At 40.4% G+C, this 22129-nt stretch overlaps 1 protein-coding gene across 1 annotated transcript; it reads left to right on the top strand.

The window, feature by feature from the left end:
* Positions 1 to 11638: 11638 nt before the first annotated feature.
* Positions 11639 to 20379, top strand: LOC146968653 (uncharacterized). The gene is made up of 10 exons (XM_085759019.1): positions 11639 to 11844; positions 12981 to 13046; positions 13691 to 13881; positions 15318 to 15465; positions 16759 to 16800; positions 18050 to 18129; positions 18233 to 18329; positions 18427 to 18537; positions 19168 to 19341; positions 19659 to 20379. The coding sequence occupies exons 1-10, from the start codon at positions 11814 to 11816 to the stop codon at positions 19796 to 19798; spliced, it is 1080 nt and encodes a 359-aa protein (XP_085615145.1). The 5' UTR covers positions 11639 to 11813; the 3' UTR covers positions 19799 to 20379.
* The last annotated feature ends 1750 nt before the right edge of the window (positions 20380 to 22129 follow it).

The raw sequence follows: 22129 nt of genomic DNA, 5'->3' as shown, positions 1-22129 counted from the left end.
TTAGATCAATGTTAAAAATTGACTGGAAATTTGAAAATATGACCATGTAATCATTTGTTATCATATCCCAACTTGAGATGGCGTGAAAGTCTTTGAAAGTGGATCCAGGCGTCTCATCTCTGATGTAGCTACTTCATGGTACTTGCAGTGAACTTGAATTGGTTACAATTATGAATGGGTTTACAGCGAATATAGTTACAGTAGCATATATTTACCAGATTCATGTCAACATAGCCAGTCATCTTAGCTAGCTTCTCCAAACGACTGATTCATGGCTTCAGTCCATCGGCCCACAACTGGACTGGACTGGTCAACATTCAAGGCCTTGCCCTGGCCACACTTCAACCTGCTGCAATCTGCCAGTCCTGGTCACGTGACCACTAGCAGGCTCGGCTCACTCTCATAGTCATCACAGCCCAAGGTCGACCTTTATGGGGCGTTCACACCAAACGCGATAGATGCGAATTGAGTGGCAACATTGTAAAATCGATGTAAATGGCGCGATAACACGCAATTTAATATCAGGCGGCGCCAATGGAGCGTCTGAAGCGGCGCTGATAAAGTTGGAAAATTCGGCGCGATACAAGCGTTTCAAGCTACTTTTTCAAGTCTATCGCTCGCGTCTTCTGACTGATTCATCCCTAACCCTGATTCATCGTTACAGACTCGGCTCTCCAATCATCATCATCAACCTCTTTGTATTGTCCATTTGATCCTCTTGATAACATGAGTGTGGCAGCTGTGCAAAAAAAACAAACAAGCAAACTTGAGCATACGTAACAAAAATACAACAATAAAACACAAGAGTTGCAACAGTCTGAAGGAACCCAACCGCCAACCTGTCATTGACGAGTCTTTGAAAGTTTAATGAAAGATCGTTATCTAAGATGCTTCCTGTATTTTCTCAAGATTTCAATCTCTAAAATATTCAAGAAACAAATCTTATGTTGTAACAAATGTTCCCTGATGCTTAGCACCCATTTGCATTAGTGTATAAAACACAGTTTGACCCTTGAGTATGGGGTGAAATTACTGCCATAACTCCACAAACCTGCAAAGCATGTTTTACTCACGCCCAACGATTCACAAACAAACTCAGTGTGTTTTGCAAATACAAAACATAATTCACAAACTAATGCATTTTGTTTCACAAATAAGAAATGCACCTATTGAATAAATACACCATGCTTCAGAAACAAAAAACATATTTCTTCAAGTAAAAGAAAAAAAATCCTTCAAGTATAAAAACACAATTCTACAACTACAACTACAATTCTACAACTACAACTACAACTCTACAACTACAACTACAACTCTACAACTACAACTACAATTCTACAACTACAACTACAAGGCCCTGTCCCAATATCCGCACTTCCGCCCTTGTGCCCCTCAAATGCGCGTTCACGCTGAGGGTGGAAGACCGTAGGGTGTCCCAATTCTCTAATGTGGTTCATCAAGGGTGCCGTATTGCGCCCTTCATGCACCCCTCCCTGAAGTGGCCATCAGACCGCACTTCGCTGAAGGCAGTTTCCCATAATTCATATCGTGTCGTGACGTTTCGAACGGCAAAGCGTCTGTTGCCTTGGAGATCTGAAGCCGGTGAGATCTGAAGCCGAGAGTAGCGGAGCGATGGAAAAGAAAATGCTTGTAAAGTGTAAGTATAAAGTGTTTTTGATCAGAATTGGCATCTATAAATATATGTAAAACGTATTTCCTCAAGTGTAAACTGGTATTCAATACAGAACCGGGTTTTGTCAGCCTTTTCTCTGTTATTGTTTTGTAAAACGGATGTATTGTATCATAAAATGTTGCGTTTTTTTTCCACCTCCGCTGTTATTTCCTCTTAATCCATCATGTCCTGTCAGCTTTTAGGACCGCTGATGTCTTATGTCTTGTGGCTTGTGCCGTAGACTTTTAACAAAGTGATTATTGATTATTTTTTACGATCGGAAGTTTGTCCGTTGTGTTTAACGTTAAACACGTTAAGGAGGCTCTGTCCGTTAGAAATGGAAAATGGAATAAAAACATAAAATAGATCTAAAGGAAGATGCCTTTTTTTCCCGTCAATCCGTCACATATTATGCATTATCTCACTCACGAAGGGGGACTAGATCTATACAACAGGTTGCAGAGGGAGGTTAAGTGCAAACAAAGCTTATCAGAAGAGAGAGAGAGAGAGAGAGAGAGAGAGAGATGAATCATGTGAAGCTGTGGCATGCTTACATGGCATAACACACGACAAAATTAACTGTTTTGCTTTTATTTTCACATAGGGACCGACGAGATGACCTTTCAGGGCAAGTTCAGGGCAGAGAATGACAGGCTCTTCACAGGGCACAGAAACGCCTCTACCCAGGGATATGAGTAAGTTATCATATGACCATACATGAGCAAAAAAGTATGCAGGCCTGATGTAACAGTACAATTATTTAATGGAGGAAACTGTGTTTTCCAGTGAAATTATCAAAATCATGGGGCTGGAGGGAAAGCTGTCCCCACAGCAGTGCAAAAAAAAGTGGGAAAACCTTAAGAAAAAGTACAAGGTAATCTCTTTTGTAATGTTTGATTAGTATGAGTGATACCACTAGACGTCAGGAATGTAAATGACATTTTTTCTTTCTTTCTTTCTTTTTAATTTCCCCTAATGCTACATAGGACTTAACACTCCCCAAAACAGGGTCAGGGACAGATGAGGGAGAGGTAACGGCAGCAAATTGGATTTTTTATGCAGCTATGCATGAGGCCATTGGGCAGAGGCCGTCCGTAAGGCCGGTCAGTCTTTTCTCATCCGGGCCACATAATGTAAGGAGGCCCCAGTCACCTTCACCTGAGGTTGTGGAGGAAGCTGGGTCCTTCACAGAGGCAGAGGAAACCGACTCAGCAGAGACCTCTGACATGCAGGCCCCTGAACAGACAGAATCTGCAGCTGGAGTTGGAATGAAAAAGAGGAAGAGGAGTCAAGACTCATTTGATTTTATGAAAGACTACTGTGAGAGACAAGAGAGTAGACAGCGGGACGAGGCTGAGAGAGAAAGTGTGTGGGTGGAGAGGTCACAGCAACAGATGGATAGGATGCTGGATCTCTTTGGACAGTTGGTGAAAAACATGACAGACAAGTGATTTTTTTCTTTTTTTTGTGATATGTATTAGGTAAATAAAGTATTTTTTTGCATTAAGAATTCTTCTTTTCGTTACTGAATCACGTAAAAAAAAAAGTTTTTTCATCAGTTGACAGTGCAAGTAAACAGAGACATCAGTGTACAGTATTGATATAAATAAGACAATTTGCATTTAACATAGAAAAAAAAAAATCCTTACTGAAACATCAGCTTCAAGGCATGTTCATAAGAAAATAAATTTACAGTACAATTAGTGAACAGTATATAGAAACATTAGTTAATATAGCAATAAGACAATTTTCATTTAGCATAGAAAGAAAATAATATTCCTTATTGAACCATAAGCTTCAAGGCATGTTAACAAGAAAATAAATGAACAGTATAGTTACATAGACACATGGCAATAAATAGTTAAGCTATGGTTTTTACGTTCTAGTGTAGTCATGTTCATGAAGTTGTTCCTGAACGTGAATGGGTGCGGACACATGAGCAGCGATCCTCGCCCGCAGCAGGTTGCCATTTGTCTCCTGTCCAGGATCTGCTGCTGGTGGTAGTGGTGGTGGTGGGGGGGCATCATCAGCTGGCTCTGGTTCCAGTACATCACCATGAGTCAGACACACATTGTGCAAGAAAGCACAGGCAGTGACCACCTCTGTGCAAAAGCCAACTTTCACCTCCAAGGCTTTGAACAGCGTTACCCTCCAGCGTGCTTTCATCATGCCAAATGCTCTTTCCACAATGGAACGAGCACGTGAATGACAGTGATTGAACCGCTCTTCGACCCTTCCCTGAAGTGGGTGTTTGAAGGGTGTGATGATTGTTATGGGAGACTGTATGCATGGATATCCTCCATCACCGAGGAGAACAAAACCAGGTGGGGGGTACTCAGCATTCACATACAGTGGGCTGTTCTTCAGTAACACGGGTGTCATGAACCGAACCGGGGAAACCAACAAAGATATTAAGAAAGCGTCCACTGGAGTCACAGACAGCTTGCATTTGTATAGAGTAGAACTGCTTGTAGTTAAAGTAGTCTTCCTTGCCATGATTGGGTGGTTTGATGCGTATGTGACATCCGTCAATTGCTCCTACAGCCTTCTCAAATGCAGCATGGCGAGCTAAGCGTCCAAATCTCTGGCCAGTTTCCTCAAGTTCATCATGATTTGGATAATGAATTACTTTTTCTGTAATGTCCATGATTTTCCTGGCGATTCTATGTACAACACGGCATAACGGTGGACTTTGGCACAGAGAAAGCTCGGGAGGTGACTCTGTAGGACAGTCCGTGGGCAATCCAATACACAAATATAAGAACCTCTAAATGATATCCCCAGCCATGGTCCTGGTCCCTGCGGAGAACATCCATCAGGCCCCTCATGGATCTTCTGGATAAGCGGTAGTCAGGTCGGAGGTCTCTCTCTACATCAAAGTAAACCTGAAGCACAGGCATGGTGCGATTCAGCCTGGCATATCTGATCATTCTTCCAACCTTAAAAATACAAAAAACAAATTAAAAAACAGTTTTTAAAACACAGATTACAAGTATTTCTTCATTTAATTGCTCAATATATTACAGATAAGATAAGATATAGCTACTTTATTTAACCTTGAAGGGAAAACATAATAATAGTAAATAATTAATAAATAAAATAAAAATAATTTGTCTGGCAGCTCAACTCATCTATCATTTGCAGTGTAAAATGAGGAATTAATTATTTTTGGTTTTAGGCAAGGCAAGACAAGGCTAGTAGCTAGGCTATATACTGTTTGTCTCAAAGGGCTTCACACAGCATCATAACAACATCCTCTGCGTTTGGCCCTCACAATCAATCATTTCATGAAAGGAAAACACCCAGTAGAGTTCACATCATCATTTTATAATTTGAATAATATCACAGTATAACGTACCCACACTCTTTTTCAATAGGAATAACGTTAACATAATTAAAAAAAAATAGTGTCCAACGTTATCCAGCCGTTAATAAAAGCGCTGGCAACATGGACCGCAGTGAAAACAAATATGAGTTGAATAATGAAACAATGTATCATTCATTTTCTCAGGACTACACCCTTTTATGACCCAGTAGCTACAGTTCACATTACTTCATAATTTGAGTAATATCTCAATATATCCTCGCCAAACTCCGTGTCAACAGGTTATAACGTTAACAGATTTTTTTTTCAAAATAGCGCTGGTCACATTAACAGTTAACTTTAAAAGGTAGGATACAATAAAGTTAATTTACCTGTTGATCAGGCATCAGCATCAACAGCTGGGTGAGGTGAAGATATCTTCTTCTCCTGCGACTCCTAATTCTCCTTAATAGCTCTTGGTGATGTCGCATCACCACCAAGCACTCAGCGAGCAGCGCCACTGCAGCCTCCATGTCTCACAATCGTCTCACAATGAACCAACACAGAAATGACGTAACACGTGACGTGTCAGAAGCGTCCCAATTCCGCTCTTAATTGAATCGGTCCCTTGCGCACTTACACCCCTAAGTGCGCTTTCCAGAAATGCACACTTCAAGGAAGACCTTAGGGCGGAAGTGCGGATATTGGGACAGGGCCCAACTCTACAACTACAACTACAATTCTACAACTACAACTACAATTCTACAACTACAAACACAATTCTACAACTATGGAACTGTCACGTGACTTTTGGCAGTAATATTCCACCCTCCGCGCTGATCCACACACTTGCACTCACAGCCAGACCTGTAATTCGCACTCCACAACAACAGGTGGTGCTGCTGAGTCAGTAGGCCTATGTCACGGCACAGCTGATAGCCGGAAGTACGATTCTCCCCCAGCTGCTCCAGGGAAAGCAGCTGGGTGTAGCACTGGGTTTTAGCCTCTTCCACCCACTTTGGAGCCCGGTACACCACAACAACGCCGGCGTCCAGCGAGAGAAAACATGCTTTGCGGGTTTGTGGAGTTATGGCAGTAATTTCACCCCATACTTGAGGCTCTGAATCGACGGCCAGCTACTTTCTGCAACACATTCTGCACAAGTTGGTTTTGTGACTTGTTAATTTTAACCAGCTGCTTGATGGTGTAGTCGGCTGGTTCCGGTTTCAGTAGACAGATCGTCTCTGTGAGTGTGAGAGGAGATTTTTAAGTTGGTCAGTTAGAGAAAGTCCTTCTCAAACTCCTTCGACTGGCATTTGGAGGAGAAGAAGGAGAAGAAGAAGAAGATAGGAGGTGAAAAAGACGGCGAGGATGAAGGTTTATCTGTTGATGTGGGTTCTCGGTGAGTCTGTGTTTCACTACCTGCTTAGTTTTAGCCAAAACATGTAAACATATTTACTGGGGTGTGGTACACTAGATGGTACGGTAAGGTTTCAAAATTTTAAAGAAGACTAAGCAGAGTGGATGAACCATCTATTGCGTGATTCAGTAGCAAAGTGATGAAGAGAAAACAACTAAATATGACATTATATCACATAATGCTGATTGGTGCAAAACTTTTAAAGAGATTAACTCTGTAACACGTAGTCATAACCTATCTTAACATATCTTTTCATTTATCTGCCTGTGTTTATATCCCTGTAGCTGCTGCACTTGTGTTATCAGGAGGATCCGATGATGATGATGATGATTACATGAAATTATTAGATTACTTAAATTCTTCATCTGAAAATTATTCTGGTGAGTTTTTTATGATGATGATTATTATTATTATTATTATTATTATTATTATTATTATTATTATTATTTTATAGTGAGTTTTACCAAAAATTCCCTCTTATCACTTTAGGGAGGTAACAGTGGCTCCAATAACCCCAGTCTGCCCTACAGTGAACTACTGTACAATGCATGTACTACATATAATTAGGGAAAACATATTTACATATCTCTCTCTACAGACTACACTGACTCCACACCCTTGTCCAGAGCCAACGTCAACTACCCCTGCCTCAGCTATGTTCTCCTTGTTCTGTGCATGTTAGCATTTTAACATGCAACTGTATCATCTTTGTTGCGAGGACCTGAAGTTGAACCTGTAACCATGCATGCACTGTCAGTTTCCATAATCTGCTTCATTATATTCTAAAGTTTAAATTCTAAAATGATTGCGTTGTTTCTTTCTGCAGATGAAGTCACTTTACATCTCTAATTCTGTCTCTGATTAAAAGTCTGCATCCACAAATCTTTATGCCTCTCTCTTCAAGGGCCTCAGAACAGTCTCTTTCATCTATCATAAGTCTTCTTTAGTGTGTCAAGGTGTACTGTTAGCATAAGTAAATTAGTTGCACTCTAACCAGCTGTGACCTAAATGAGCTGCTATGTGTCGATGCATCAGTCAGGGATACCAAATACCTACTTTTCAGGGTTTCCCAGAAAACTTGTTGAGCCGGTGGCATGGTGGCCCATGGGTGTTTTTTTTGTTTGTAATGGGGGCCTAAACCTAACTTCTGACTGATGGATTAATGAATGGAGTAGTAGATTATAAAAGGTAAAATGCCATAAGGGTTAGCATTAGATCAATGTTTAAAAAAATGGCTAGATGACCTAGATGGCTAGATGACCATGAAATCATATGTTATCATATTGTGACAGTTGAGGTTCCTGTCACTATGCCCCCAATTGATCATGCGCCCTGGCTGCTTGGCCACGGGGATGTCCCTTTGGCCAAGTGGCAAGCGCACATGACTCTTACCAGGGAGGTGTGGGTTCAATCCCCGCCCGGGCCCTCTGCACCTTGCCACAATATCCCAACTTGAGATGGCGTGAAAGTCTTTGAAAGTGGATCCAGGCGTCTCACCCCTGATGTAGCTACTTCATGGTGCTTGCTCCAAACCTGGGCAGTGAACTTGACTTGGTTACAATTAGAAGTGGGTTTACAGTGAACAGTGAACATATTCACCAGATTCATGTCAACATCTTAGCTAGCTCCTCCAAATAACTGATTCATGGCTTAAGTCCATCACCCCACAACTGGACTGGCCAACATTCAAAGCCTTACCCCCCCCACACACACTGACAGGCTCGGCTCACTCTCGTAGTCATCACAGCTCCAAGTCGACCCTTACTTACTCTTGTTACCTGTTTTCCTGTGGTACACTCTGCTCTGAAAGCTGGCGGGGCCACATTGTCTAAGTGGAATAAATTGACAGTACAGTGAGTGAACAAGTCTGTTGATGTGGTCGGCTAGTTCCTGTTTCAGTAGACAGATTGTCTCGGTGAGTTTGAGAGGAGACGTTTAAGTCAATTGGAGAAACTTTAGCGAGTTTCCGCAAAAACTGGTATTTGTTGGAGAAGGAGAAGACGACGACGACAAGGATGAAGGTTTATCTGCTGATGTGGGCTCTCGGTGAGTTTGTCTTTCACTACCTGCTTCGTTTCTCGACAATTTTTTTATTTTATTTTTTTGCATCGTCTGGCACCAGATGGGGTGTGAGTACACTGGTAGATGCTTTCGATATTCAAATGAAAACTTAGCAGAGAGTGAATGAACCATCAAAGATGTGGTAGCAGAGTGTCAAAGAGGAAACAAAATAACAACAAACCACAATTGGGGAAGAATTAAATTCCTGATTGATATCAAAACAGTCGCTGCCGGTGACTCCTTCCCTTGTATGCAGGGCCGTTGCTAGGAATTCTGGGCCCCCTTAAAGAATACTAAAGTGGGCCCCTCCCCCTAACTTTTCCTTTTTTTTTCTTAGACTACGTATGTATTATTGTTTTTTATTTAGCCTTCTTTGTTTTGATGCTAATGTAGCATTACACTGCAAAAACTCAAGTATCTGAGCAAGAATATTTGTCTTATTTCTAGTCAAAATGTAATTTCTAGTCAAAACAAATCTCATTATACTTAAAATAAGACACATCATATTAAAAGTAGCTTGTTTTTAGACACTTTTAACTTCTTTCAAGCAGATTTTCACTTGGAATAAGTAGAAAAAATCTGATAGTGGAGCAAGGTTTTCTTCCTTATTAGAAGCACAAAAAACTTACTTTCACTGGCAAATTTTTCTATCTATTGTGAATTTAAGTGAAAATGATCTAAAAACAAGTTAATTTTTAGGTAATGAGTCTTATTTTAAGTGGAAAGAGATTAATTTTGACTAGATGTTGAGTTTTTACAGTGTACTATGAGTATTAGTCAGGGTCTTACGCAGAATAAATCAGTCATACAAAGATTAGACTACTGGGGTTTTTTATGGGCCCCACTGGGCGCTGGGCCCCTAGAGTTATCATCACCTTTCTCCCCTATACAACGGCCCTGCTTGTATGATGCTAATTGGTGCAAACATTTCAAAGAGATTAACTATGTAATGTGGCAATATAATACATGTCACGCAGTGCGTTGTTGTAATTTTACCAACTTTTAATTCTTCTTTTTTTATATCCCTGTAGCTGCTGCACTCGTTTTATCAGGAGGATATGATGATGATGATGATGATGATAATGACATATACTGGGATTATTATTCATCAAATGACACTGATTTATATGTATTCTTACCTGACAATTTTGCAATTCCATGGGGAGATCACGATGACTCAACCCCAGGTAACCTCAGTCTGTCCCACAATAAGCTGCATACTATACTACATATAGTGGGGTTACATCTCTTTCCTTCTCTGTACCTACAGTCAACACCGCCAGCGACCCGACACCCTTGTCCAGAGCCAACCTCAACTGCCCCGACCTCATCCATTTTCTCCTTGTCCTGTGCATCGTAGCATGTTGAAATGCAACTGTATCATTGTGAGGACCTGATGTTGAAGCCTGTAACCATAAATAAATACACTGTAAACTTTTATAACCTGTTTCATTGGATTGTGAAGTTTAAATTCTAAAGTTATTGTCGTGTTTCTGTTTGCAGATGATGTCACTCTTTATCTCTAACTCTGTCTTTGATTAAAAAAAATGTCTCTGAGGTTTTATGTGTGATCTGACCTTAGTTAAGTGTGTCAATATGTACTGTTACACAATGTATGCAGCAATATATTTAGCTGCACTTTGACCAGCTGTGACCTAAAAGAAAAAAGATGCGTGTGTAGGTGCATTAGCCAACCAATACTTCTATTGTCTGTGGTTTGTTGACACATTTCTGACACATTTCTAAAATACCAAGCGCTAAAACCAAAAGCATATTCTCTAAAATGACAACTTGAGCCCCAAAATCTGGAGAGCTTTTAAAGTCCATCTGCCATTTTGTAGTTTTAAAGTGAATTTGACAGAGCTCCATGTTGTTGGTGAAGTTTTATCTGTTCTGCGGCTTCAAACGTGACAATGTGAGAACTATAGCATGAGGCCGGTTCCAGCTGCTGAAGTAAAGACTGAAGCAGCATCCTGTGTTATACGGAGCTCGAGCTGCGGTCGATGACTCAGTTCCTGGTTACTGACTGATACTGAGAGACATTTAGAGGGTAGAGAGACATAGAGAGTGTAGTATAGAGAGAGAGAGAGAGAGAGAGAGAGGCCATGGGGGGCGAGTTGTTGAGAAACACAGGGGCTAGACAGGAAAATGTAAAAAGATAATGTATAGCATTTTGTGGGCGGAGAGACAGGTTGGTGAAGAAGACAAAGGGATATATCTCATTGGCCAATGTGGACCGATTTTGAACCAAAACAATGGGCATTATTCATTATCATCTGGGGTCAGATTTTTTTTGTTTTAGACCCGGGCTGCAGAGGTTTAGTCCTGGGAAGTTGGATGGGGGTCAGGTTGCAGCTCTCTGCAGGCCAGCTGAGTTTCTCCACTGTTACAGTAAAACGATGCCTTCAGGTGCCTGGCCTTTATAGCTGCATTGAAACAAAGTCGGGGTTTCCCCCAAAACTGCTGCTGCAACGTCTAAAGATCAGCAAATATCATGGCGAGCTGCAGCATTCTCAGCCTCTAGTCTGTTCCTGTCTAAATACTTTGGCTATAGACTTATACATTCTTAAAGAAATAATTATATATGATTCAAACTGTTTATAAGAGTCACTGATTTGAGGAGGTGAAACTAAAGCCTGATGGTCAGAAATCAGGCTTTTGCTGCAAAGTGCATGAAATAAAATAAGCGAAGACACAAACAGAACAACGGTTCAGTCTCTGCATCATGTAGAGGACCACGTCTATGAAGGTCTGGACCTCTGTAGACCACCAAGGCCGAACTTCAGCTTTGTTGTGTTACAGTAATTGCTGCCTTGTTATTTTCAATGAATCTTGGGATATTTTGACATCTGAAGGACCGGTCCATTGGAGCTTTAGTTTCCCAGGACAAGAGACACCAGTGTGAGGCGGCCTTTCTTCAAATGTGTTGATTTCCCCCCAAAATTTGTCCCAAATGATGTTGGTGGTGACTTTTTCTGTGTTTAGTGCTTTTAGTTTTCTACCGTTGAGTTTAATTTTGTTGGTTAAAGTTACATTTTCAACGTGGTTCTCGTGTCTGTGGCTCTTATGCCATATGTACTGAGACTAAGCAGTGAAAAAGAAAAAGCGAGAGAGCTGCAGAGGTAGGAAGAGAGAGAGCAAGCGAGAGCGAGTGGGGAGGAAAGGTTGCGAGACACTGAAAGATAGAGAGCAGGTGGAGAGAGGAAGCGAGAGAGAACAAAGCTGAGCTCAGAGAGACGAGGTGAAGCCACGGCGCCGCAGAAAAAGGAACAAAATATAGAAAATTCAAGAGAAAGTGCAGCCGATGATCGTCCCCCATCTTTAAGGAAGTAAAATCTGACAAAGGAAAGTAAATCATGATGAAGTGGAGTCGACTCTGTTTCCTCGGTGAGTTCAGCTCAGCAGCTCAAAACTAACTTTTACTAACTCGTGTTGTTTGATTTCAGTGCTGAGTGCTGAGTGTTTCTAAAAAGTTGAAGAGTTGAGATTTATTTATAGTAAAAAAAAAAAAAAGCAGAAGAGGAAGATTAAATCTGTCCTCAGATCAGAGCTCCCGCCTTTACTCACAGTTTGTTTTCTCGTCAGTTGGGTGAGTTGTTGGTTTCACTCCTCTGATCAAACTTCTGCAAATGATTCAGCCCCCAACACTCACAAAGACGTGTTATCAGTGTTAGAATTTGTATTATTATTATTATTATGTTCATGTCTTAAATCTGCACTTGTGTGTACGTTAAGGTTCATCCAAGGACATGGGATACCTGACGTCTTTGTACAGGAAGTAGTAGAAACACACAATGCCGCAGTTTTAGTGAAAATGACGAAAAACCACATGCTTGTTTTCTTTTTATCCGAGCAGTTTAGAAACACAACCTTGATTATTCCACCTTAAAAAGAACATGATACTGAACATGTTCCTGAACACAGTGAATATTCCCTCATCACTATTTAAGAAAACTGTTGTCACATCACAATCACAAATCTTTAAAAAATAAGGTCAATTCAGTGACAAAAATATGAAACTGTAAAGTTGACTTTGTTTATTGTCTGTATTTAGACGGATGAATGAGCTTCAGTCCAGTGACAAACATTATTATCAAAGGTCAGAGGTCAATAATGAATATCTAAAGTATATGATTAATGCACTTTGTTACAGTATGGTCTTGTTTCTGTCCTGCTGTTTTCACACCAACGTCTTCACACATATGAAGATGTGTTGCAGCAGCAGCAGCAGCAGCAGCAGCAGCAGCTCTGTGTGGTTTAAGTAACAGCTACATGACGCCTCTCATTGTTAACGTTCGCCCCTGGACTTTATGTTAAAGGTTAAGTTCAGCGTTTTCAGCACAAACATCATTGTTTTTTTAAACTTTATTTTTCACGTTTTTTTGCACAAAACATAGGTAGCATCAGTATAATAGACAAAAATAGGTATGGGTACAATATGATGTGGCTAAATAGTACAAATGCTTGCTAAGTTGTGCCCTTAAACGTCATTGTTTTAATGTTTCTCTCTCCGTCTGTTTCAGTTCTGACAGTTTCTACGATTTCCAGAGGACGAGCTGATGATTCACCCCCCACCAATGACAGCCAGGGTACGGTACCAGCACACACCTCATCTACATACTCACTGTGGATCAGCTCTGATCCCTCACTGGCCCTCTGCCTCTGACTGCTACAACTGAAACACTGTCCACTCTAGAGTCTAATCTTTTGGTGATATTACTCTGTACAAAACTTTATCCAGACTAGAAAAAAATTCAAAATACACATCATAAAGAACAATAAAGACCTAGATAAATAACTAAACAACTAACGATCATGAGACTGTAAACTTTAAGAGGACACATGTGAAGTGATTTCCTCACAATCTGATTTTTGAAAACATAGGCCTACATAACTCTCTCTTCTTCTAATGGGACTCTGGATTGATGTGTTCAGTGGGCGGGACAATGCAGCAGCAGCTTGTTCCGTTAACCAATCAGTGATCAGACAGGGATTCTGAAATGAGCTGTGATTGGTCCTACCCCAACGACCAATCACACTGTCCACTACAGGGTTGTGTTTGTGCTGCACTGTGTTGCAAAGCTGTGCTATACCGTGCCACCCCATCACCATCACTAGCACATGACATGAGTTGTAGCCATAGCGACAGTGCCCACTTCCTGCATCTATCGTGTACTGCCGTTTAGAAAACCTCTGGCTGACTGAGTGTGTGTTTCCTCTACTTCTGACACAGTCACCCCGACCCCCCCGACCCCCCCGGCCCCCCCGGCCCCCGTGGCCACCGAGGCCCCTGCTGCTGCACCTGGAGGCTCAGGGCCGAGACTCAATCAAACTGAAAATAACAACACCACCACCACCACGGCACCACCGGCCCCTCGACTCTTTGACAGCCCCGACTCAATGAATGCAACAGCAGACAATGTGGTAAGAACCAACCTGAGACGACTTCCTCACAGAGTCGTACCTCTGCACCTGAGACCTGAAACCTCACATCAGTAACAATAATATCTTAACTTTACGTGAAGCTGAGCATCGTGGGTCGACAGGAACCGCAAATAAAATGAGTTATTGCATAGATTATTTCTAAATGTCAAATATAGAACTGCAATAATTAATCGATTAATCAAATAATAATCGATAAATTAATGGTCAGCTATTTTGATAATCCAATAATCAGTTGGAGTCATAGACTGTAAAAAGAATGGACGTAGCGTCCGTGACGTCCCCCATTGGTTTTGGGGAGTCGTTTTTGTGACTCAAATATGGCGGCCTGAACAGCGCCATGTTGGATTGGCCGGCCGAGAACCCGCCCACTGGCCTCGAAGCAGCTGTCCACGGAGCTGCTCGGACCTGTCACTCAACGTTTCCGCGCCCTAATTGGCCAGAATTTTAACCTAATAACAGTCAAACGGTAGAGTTAAAAAAAAATTCACCCCCCTCAGAGTGTGTGCGGGGGTAGAAACTATCGATTGAGACGAAAAAACGTTCTGACACCAGGCTTTTAACATGTTTACTGAGGATGTAAAGTCGGCGATTTTAACATGGGGGTCTATGGGGAATGCTCCCTTCTGACACCAGCCCCCAGAGGAATTCGAGGGGATTGCAGTTTTTTGAACGCGGAAGTGAGCTTCACTTCTCAGACTGACAACTGCCCCCTTGGTTGGAGTAGTTTTTTAAGAAAAAAAAAGTTCACATTTTCTGATTTCAGCTTCTTAAATGTGAATATTTCTGGTTTCTTTGTTCTGTTACAACAATAAACTGAGTATCTCTTTGGTTTGTGGACAAAACAAGACATTTGAGGGCTTAGTCTTGTGGTTTGGGAAACACCAATTAATCGTTTAAATAATCGTCAGATTAATCACTGCACTACTGTATTCATACTCAATGCACTACTGTATTTATATAGCACATCTGTATAGGAAAAAAAAACATATATTAATAATCCCCATGCACTTTGTATGTATGTTTTTGTTTTTATTATACTGCATATGCACTCTGGTTGGATACAAATTGCATTTCGTTGCCTTGTTTTTTAACATGTGTAATGACAATGAATTGAATCAATCAATCAATCAATCAATCAATCAATCAATCAATCAATCAATCAATCAATCAATCAATCAATAATTGATAATGAAAATAATCGTTAGTTGCAGTCCAAGTCAAAAACAGAATTAATCTGAAACAATTAGAGCACTACAGCTGGACCTGACTGAATAACACCACTCCAGTCAGGTTTATATGAATAAGAAACAACAGGTCAGTGAGTTTTATTTAGTTAGAGAAAAAGAAAATCAACATATTTCTGAATAGTAACTGTAACCTCTCTCTCTCTCTCTCTCTCTGTTGAAAACACAAAGACGGGCGTTGACAATGAGAGTTTGTCCAACACAACAGTGGGAGGTGGCAGCGGCACAGGGACTCCTGCTACGACCCCGGCCAGAACCACCACCGGGGATGACGGTGAGGCGGTTTCTACGGCGACAACGGGCAGCGCAGCATCGCCAGGTACCCGACAGATCAGTCACAGATGCAGAAGGCAGTTGGACGAGCTTCGTGCCTCAGCTCGTCTTCCTGTGTGTCAGACCACAACCACCATGTGCTCGTATTGTACCGGTGGATACACAAACGCATGCACTGACAAACCATCAAACAAACACATTCTCACACACACACACGCCCAACGGCCGGTGGGTCACTTTTGCACATATACACCCAGGTGGTTGGAAAAAAATGTTTTTCAAGAGCAAACAATGACATTTAAAATGAAGAACCCCCCAAAATAGGAGGGAAGTTTGTCAAAAGTCGACTGTAACTTGGAGACATAGATGACAGTATCGTCTGCATAAAGACGGACACTGCAGTGCTCGCATAGGAAAATAAATATTGTTTCTGTATGAAGTAAATAGCTGTTGTGTTAATATTGAGCTGATTAGGATATTGATTGATCTTGCTGTCCAAACTAGAGCTGCAAGAGTTAATTGATTCATTGAACAATAATTGATTATTAAATTAATCGTCAATTATTTTGATAATCAAATAATCGGTTTGAGTAGTTTTTTTTAAGTAAAAAAGTTCTCTAGATTATTTCAAAATGTCAAAAATAGAGCTGCAATAATTAATCGATTAATCAAACAATAATCGATAAATTAATCGTCAATTATTTTGATAATCGAATAATCAGTTGGAGTAGTTTTTAAAGAAAAAAAAAGTTCAAATTCTCTGATTTCAGCTTCTTAAATATGAATATTTCTGGTTTCTTTGTACCTTTATGACAATAAACTGAGTATCTCTTTGGTTTGTGGACAAAACAAGGGATTTGAGGACGTCATCTTGTGGTTTGAGAAACACTTATTGACATTTTTCAACATTTTTTAATATTGTATTGACCAAACAACTAATCAATTAATCAACAGATTAATTAAGCATGAAAATAATCATTAGTTTCAGCCCTATTCCACTCTGACTGTCTGGTCAGATGGATAAAACCTTTGTGAAGAAATAATGTAAATCCTGACAAAAACCCAGGGAAGGAGAGGGAGGTGTATTTGTATTATGTTGTTCTGCAGGAATCTTCTACTTACTCGTTCCTTCCCACTGACAAGCCTAATCAATAATATCCAGTCTGCTCTGTTTTCATGTCAGAGCTTTAGTCTATAACCTGAAGAGGGTTTGGGAGATTTGATGGACTCTGAGAAACATGAAAACACCTTAGTTTGTAAATGTATTTTGCTCCTGATGTCCACCAGAGGGCGTGAACAGAGAAATGTTGACGTATACTGTATGAACTGTCTGTTTTAGGAACAATTCAAGACAGTGATACTGGTGGTGGTTCATCCTGGGGTAAGGACGTTTTTCTATTATTATCATCATTTGTTTTTTTTTAACTTATGTGCAGTAGTGCTAATTAGTCCAGTAATTTTAGGCCAAAAAATGGGTCAATGTTAAACAAATTGCAACAGAAGCAAACTCAACTGAGTTTGTATTCTCAACATGTCCTGAGTGAGGGAAAAAAAAAGCCCCGAAGAATCCCATTAGGGGAAAGTTTAGAAACAGACCCAAACATATCCCATTTATACACATATAAAAGATTTTTTTCACGTGGATAGGGTAACATTTTTAACCTTTAGTTATCTCCATGAAAATTACTGAGTTGATTACTTACATTAAGACAAACAAAAAATGTATTACAAGTTTTTTGAAATTCTTTGTTAACATGAGCAAATTTGCATAAATGTGCATAAATTATTCCACCGTTTTGACGGTTGTATGAAATTGCTGTGGTGGTACCGGCATGGAAATTGGAATGAGTTGACTCCATTCTTTCTTTCTTTCTTTGTTTCTTTCTTTTTTCCTCTTCTCCTCTTGTATTTTGGGTGGCTTTAATGTTGGCAAGTTGCCACCCAATGCCTTTGCCCGTACTAGTATTTTTTTTATACATACACTTTAACCATTTTTTAATTAACTTTAAAGTTATTTTCTTTTCTGTGTGTGTCTTGTCTTTCAGTGTCCCTTTGAGTAATATTTATTGTCTATATGTACACACCCTGTGCCTTGGTATTATTCACTCGTTCTTTTTTCTAACTTGAAAATTGAAATTACATTTTGATTCAAAAACACATTTTAAAAGATAATGTATCTTCATGATCAGATCTAGAAGGAAATCCAAATGAACCACTCAGGCTCTCAGTGTGAATTTACAGTAAGTTTGATGTCCCAGAATGCACTAGTGGTTAAGGTAAAACAGCTGCAGTAATCAGTGTGAGCCAGCAGAGGGCGCTAAAGCTGCACTTTTATATGCTATATGTTTTCAATCTGGTTGTGAGGTCATTATCATTATAAATATGGTCAGTGTTTCTTGATTGGCTGGTTTACACCTGCAGTCCAAACCATGGAGGACCTCAGGGTTTATCTGCAGATGTTTCTAAACCTTCATACGCATTTTCCATGGCTGCAGACTGTGTCTGAAGGGAATTAACCACAGTTGATTGTGTTGTGACAGTAAACACAGGGTTACTTTCTATTATTTTGTCATTATTTATGAACTATGATTGTTTCAATTATTTCTGTCTCTGTGTCGATCTCCGTCTAGGTTACGTGCTTCTGGTGTTGATCATCCTGGTGATCATCATCCTGTGTGTCATCCTCTACTTCCTCAGGAGAGTCTCCAGGGTGAGGGGACAAGTTGTTGTAGAGATGGACACATCATTTTTGGTTATTTGATTTTTCTTTTGTGCCATATTTTATTTCTCTCTTGTCTCATCTGTGTGTCCAGACGTACTCGTTTGATCTTCAGCGACCAGAACCCATCATGAGACATTTCAATGAACCCACCGGCACCGGCTTTGAACAAGTCTACCTAGATGACCTCGGTGTGTGTTTGTGTTTATGTGTGCAGTTGTATTCAAATTAACAAGACCCTGTAAGACTATAAGACTATCCTGACTTTTTGTGTGCATTGTATCTCAGATCGACCAGCTCCTAAAGATGATGATGTGATCATCAGTGATCTTTCACCTCCACCAGTAAGCAACGGTACGAGTCCACAGCTGGAGGACAAAGACTCTGATGGAGAAAACGGTAAACATTTGAATACTTATTTTGGTGCTAAAGGACCACAACAAGTAGGCTATATTACTTGATAAGAAATTGTAAAAATTGCTCATTCCTGAAAGAAGTAACAAAAAAGTCCTGGCAAGACTTCTCAATCTGGGACTTCTCCATTAATGTCTACCACTCTGAGAACTTTAAACACCTCAGCTTTCGTTTCTGTCCTTGAATGCAACTTCTATTTCAACATCAACATGTTTTCAATGACTGTGGTGAAACTCCACTTCCTTACCTGTTTGTTTTTACCTCTTCCCTTACTTCCCTGACAATATTTTGATCTCCAAAGAAGAGGACACTTCATTATCATCATTATCACTTCTTTATCTAACTGTCTCAATGTGGTGAAGCTACTTTTTAACCGCTCCAATTTCATCAATTTCAATAGTCAGAGACTAAAGAAACCATCAAATGTAAACTTCATTTACACTGATATTTTAAATACAAAAATTTGAAACTTTACAAACATTGTTTAACACATACATACATACAGTATCTACATTTTAAAATACAATTAAGTTTATGTCTCCATCAGTATCTGATCCAGAGACAGTCCACTTCCTTACCTTTTTGTTTTTACCTCTTCCCTTACTTGGTCTTCAGCTCCAGATCCACAGCCGGAAGCAAACGGCGTTGAGACTTCACCCCCCAGCAACACCAGCCCATCATCAGGCGACGACGAGCCAGCTGACAAGACACCCGAGCCACCGAGCAGCGCCGACCTGATCTTTGACGCTACTGTGGAGACACAGCAGAACGAAAACAACAACAACCCATGTAAGACACAAATTATAAATCAATCGGCAAGTCTTTTAGGCTGGAATGTGCAAAACCTGGACAACACTGTAGGTAGTGAGGACCGGTAAAGAAATAGGAAGTCTTGAAAACTAACATTTTATATGTAAAACACAAGATCTAAGTGCCAATCAAGAAACTTGAGTTGTTTGATGGAGCTCTCTTGCTTCCAAAAAGCCAATGAAGCTTTGAAGTCAATTATCAATAAGGAATAATAGAAAGTAAAGTGTATTGATTTTCGTCTTTGGATCTCCAATCTCATCGTTGTACTTGTCTCTTTATTTGTCCCCTTTCGTTAGCCATTTTCTCCACGGACCCATTTGTTGAAATAAACCTGGACGAGCCAGCATGGAGTGATCAGCTCCTCACCCCTCCTCTAGCAACCTCCTCTGTCCTCCCCTTCTCTCCTTTCTCCTTCTCCTCGTCCACCTCTTCTTAGCCCCTTCAGTGACGACTCTAAGATCGACATGGAGACAGGGACTTTGTCTTTGAGACGCCATCGAGACATCAACAGCATTTTTCTCTCGTATGCAGTCTGTAGTGTTTATTAAGACTTATCCATGTCAAACTCAGCTGTCTGGTTGAGTTATCCTTTAAATGGGAGTAACTTCTTCATAGTAGCCATCTTGTCCTGTTAGCTAACTAAATCAGCTAGCCAGAATTATGATATGGATTTTAAGCAAATGGACAGGACACAGGTAAAGGTACTAGACTGAAATAGTATGTGTTAATTGTACATCTTTTAACTGGCCTCTGTGACTATCCATCCATAGTTATCACAATACATAGCCTAACTTAACACAGGTCTAAACTCTGTTTCTCAAACTAGGCATAGCAAGCTAATCATATTCTGTGGTGTGACCCTGACTAAAGTACCACTGTAAATATGTTTTCTAGATTATATTTTTCTCAGTAATGCTGTTAAATACATATTCATTTTTGTTAATTTTTGTTTTTAATTTCACTGTACATAACTAGAACGTCATGCCTTTTGTTCTAATTCGCTTATTATTTTGTATTCTCTATAACAGAGGACTGATTTAAAACAAAGTTTGTCACTCTGTTTTTTGATCAAACTGACAAAAAACATGTTTCTTTATTGTTTTGTACATGAAATGGGTTCTTGACTGTTCAGTGTTCAATAAATTAAAAAGGCACATATTAATTGTCTCCCCTGCAAGCTAGTATTTTATCTTTCCTCCCAGACAGTTTGCATTCATCATGTCAATTCATCTAGCTACTGGCTAACATACAAATGCTAACACACCAATGCTAATCTGCTCTGCACGGCTGCTAACACGTAAACAAAACAATATCAGAGCGTCATTCGCCTCTTAAACAACAGGAGTATTGTCCTCTCCAATCACATAACAAGCCATATTCCTGAAGTTGGACGAAGCCTCCACTCCGTGATGTAATCTTTAGATTTTTGACAAACAATTTTGGAGCTCCGAGTGACCGTTATGACCCTATGGTTATCACTGCGTTGCCATCTTGTCCGTGGTTACACCCCGCCTTTTCGAAACCCCGCCTTTCCGACAATAGACTTCCATTCATCGTAATAGCGGGGTTTTCTATTTTTTCTATTTTTCCAGACCCCGGGTCGTAACAGCGGTGTTTCGAAGTGGGGGTGTTTCAGAACAGCAGGGTGTCGAAGTGGAGGTGTGTCGGAATGGAGAGCTGTCCCCCTTGTCCGTACCTGAAACTCCCAGTTCAAACAACAAGGGTAACGTTCAACTTTTGGAACAGTGCGCCGCTCGTCAAGCTGCTCGAAAGTGAGACGGCTCATTTTGTAACCTGATTACGGCAGCATGAGAGAGAGAGAGAGCGCTCCAAAAGTGCGCATGGTGTAGGCTACACGGCCCAGAGCAAAGGGTTGAGTGTCAAGCTGAGACTCAGTGGATATCGGTTTACGGTAAGCAGTCTAAACAGGCAATCCCTCAATTATATGTAACTTTTACCAATACGCTACAGTGATTTCAATTAAGTAGCAGGTGGAGCTAGGTGAGGCCTAGCAAGCACTTAGCTAGCAAGACAGCAAGAGGCTAATGGCCTGTCACCCTGCCCCAGTTATCTTCTACAAGCATTTAACTTAAATCTTAAAATAAAATGTTAAGTCGAGTCAGTTTATTTACTTTTATTTCACAAGTGACATAAGCCTGAGGGGAAATTAGCATGACAAATGTATGAATGGCTCTTGATAACTGCTTTATCTCAAAATGGCCAGCTACTTTTTAAACACTTATTTCAATTGTCAGTAGGGGGCGCTCCAAGTCTGTTTGGACGTCTGTCTGGACAAGACCAAAGAAACAGAGGCTCAGCGACTGAACAATGTGAGTGTCTTAGTGGCATAGATGTCAAATTATATCATAGTAGATGTTCAGATTTTTTACACAGCACAGGGCTGTAAATGGGCGTATTTTGCCCCTTTAGTTTGAGACGATGCAAGTAAATTTTTCATCTACTTGTGCATGTGCAACCAGCAAATTTACTCCCCCCCCCCCCCTTTTTTTTTAACACTGGTGAAATATAAAATGGGCGACTATAGGAATCTGGAATCTGGAATCTGTCATTACAGGTGGCAGGCCAATGTGTGTGAGGAGAAGGAGAAGGAAATAAGAAATTCAAGTTGATTTACAGTGTGCGCCCCTAAATGTTCTGCTTGTGCTAAAGTTTTAAAATTAGGGTTCACAGTGCTCCTAGTAAAAAAAAAAAGTTAGTCTGGGGGCCTGTTACATCAAATTGAAACTTTATTTACACCGATAAGGTT

This window comes from Trachurus japonicus, chromosome 18 (genome assembly GCF_045865225.1).
Source record: "Trachurus japonicus isolate A0001 chromosome 18, Traja_1.0".
NCBI lineage: Eukaryota > Metazoa > Chordata > Actinopteri > Carangiformes > Carangidae > Trachurus > Trachurus japonicus.
This window is presented reverse-complemented; position numbering and strand designations above follow the sequence as displayed.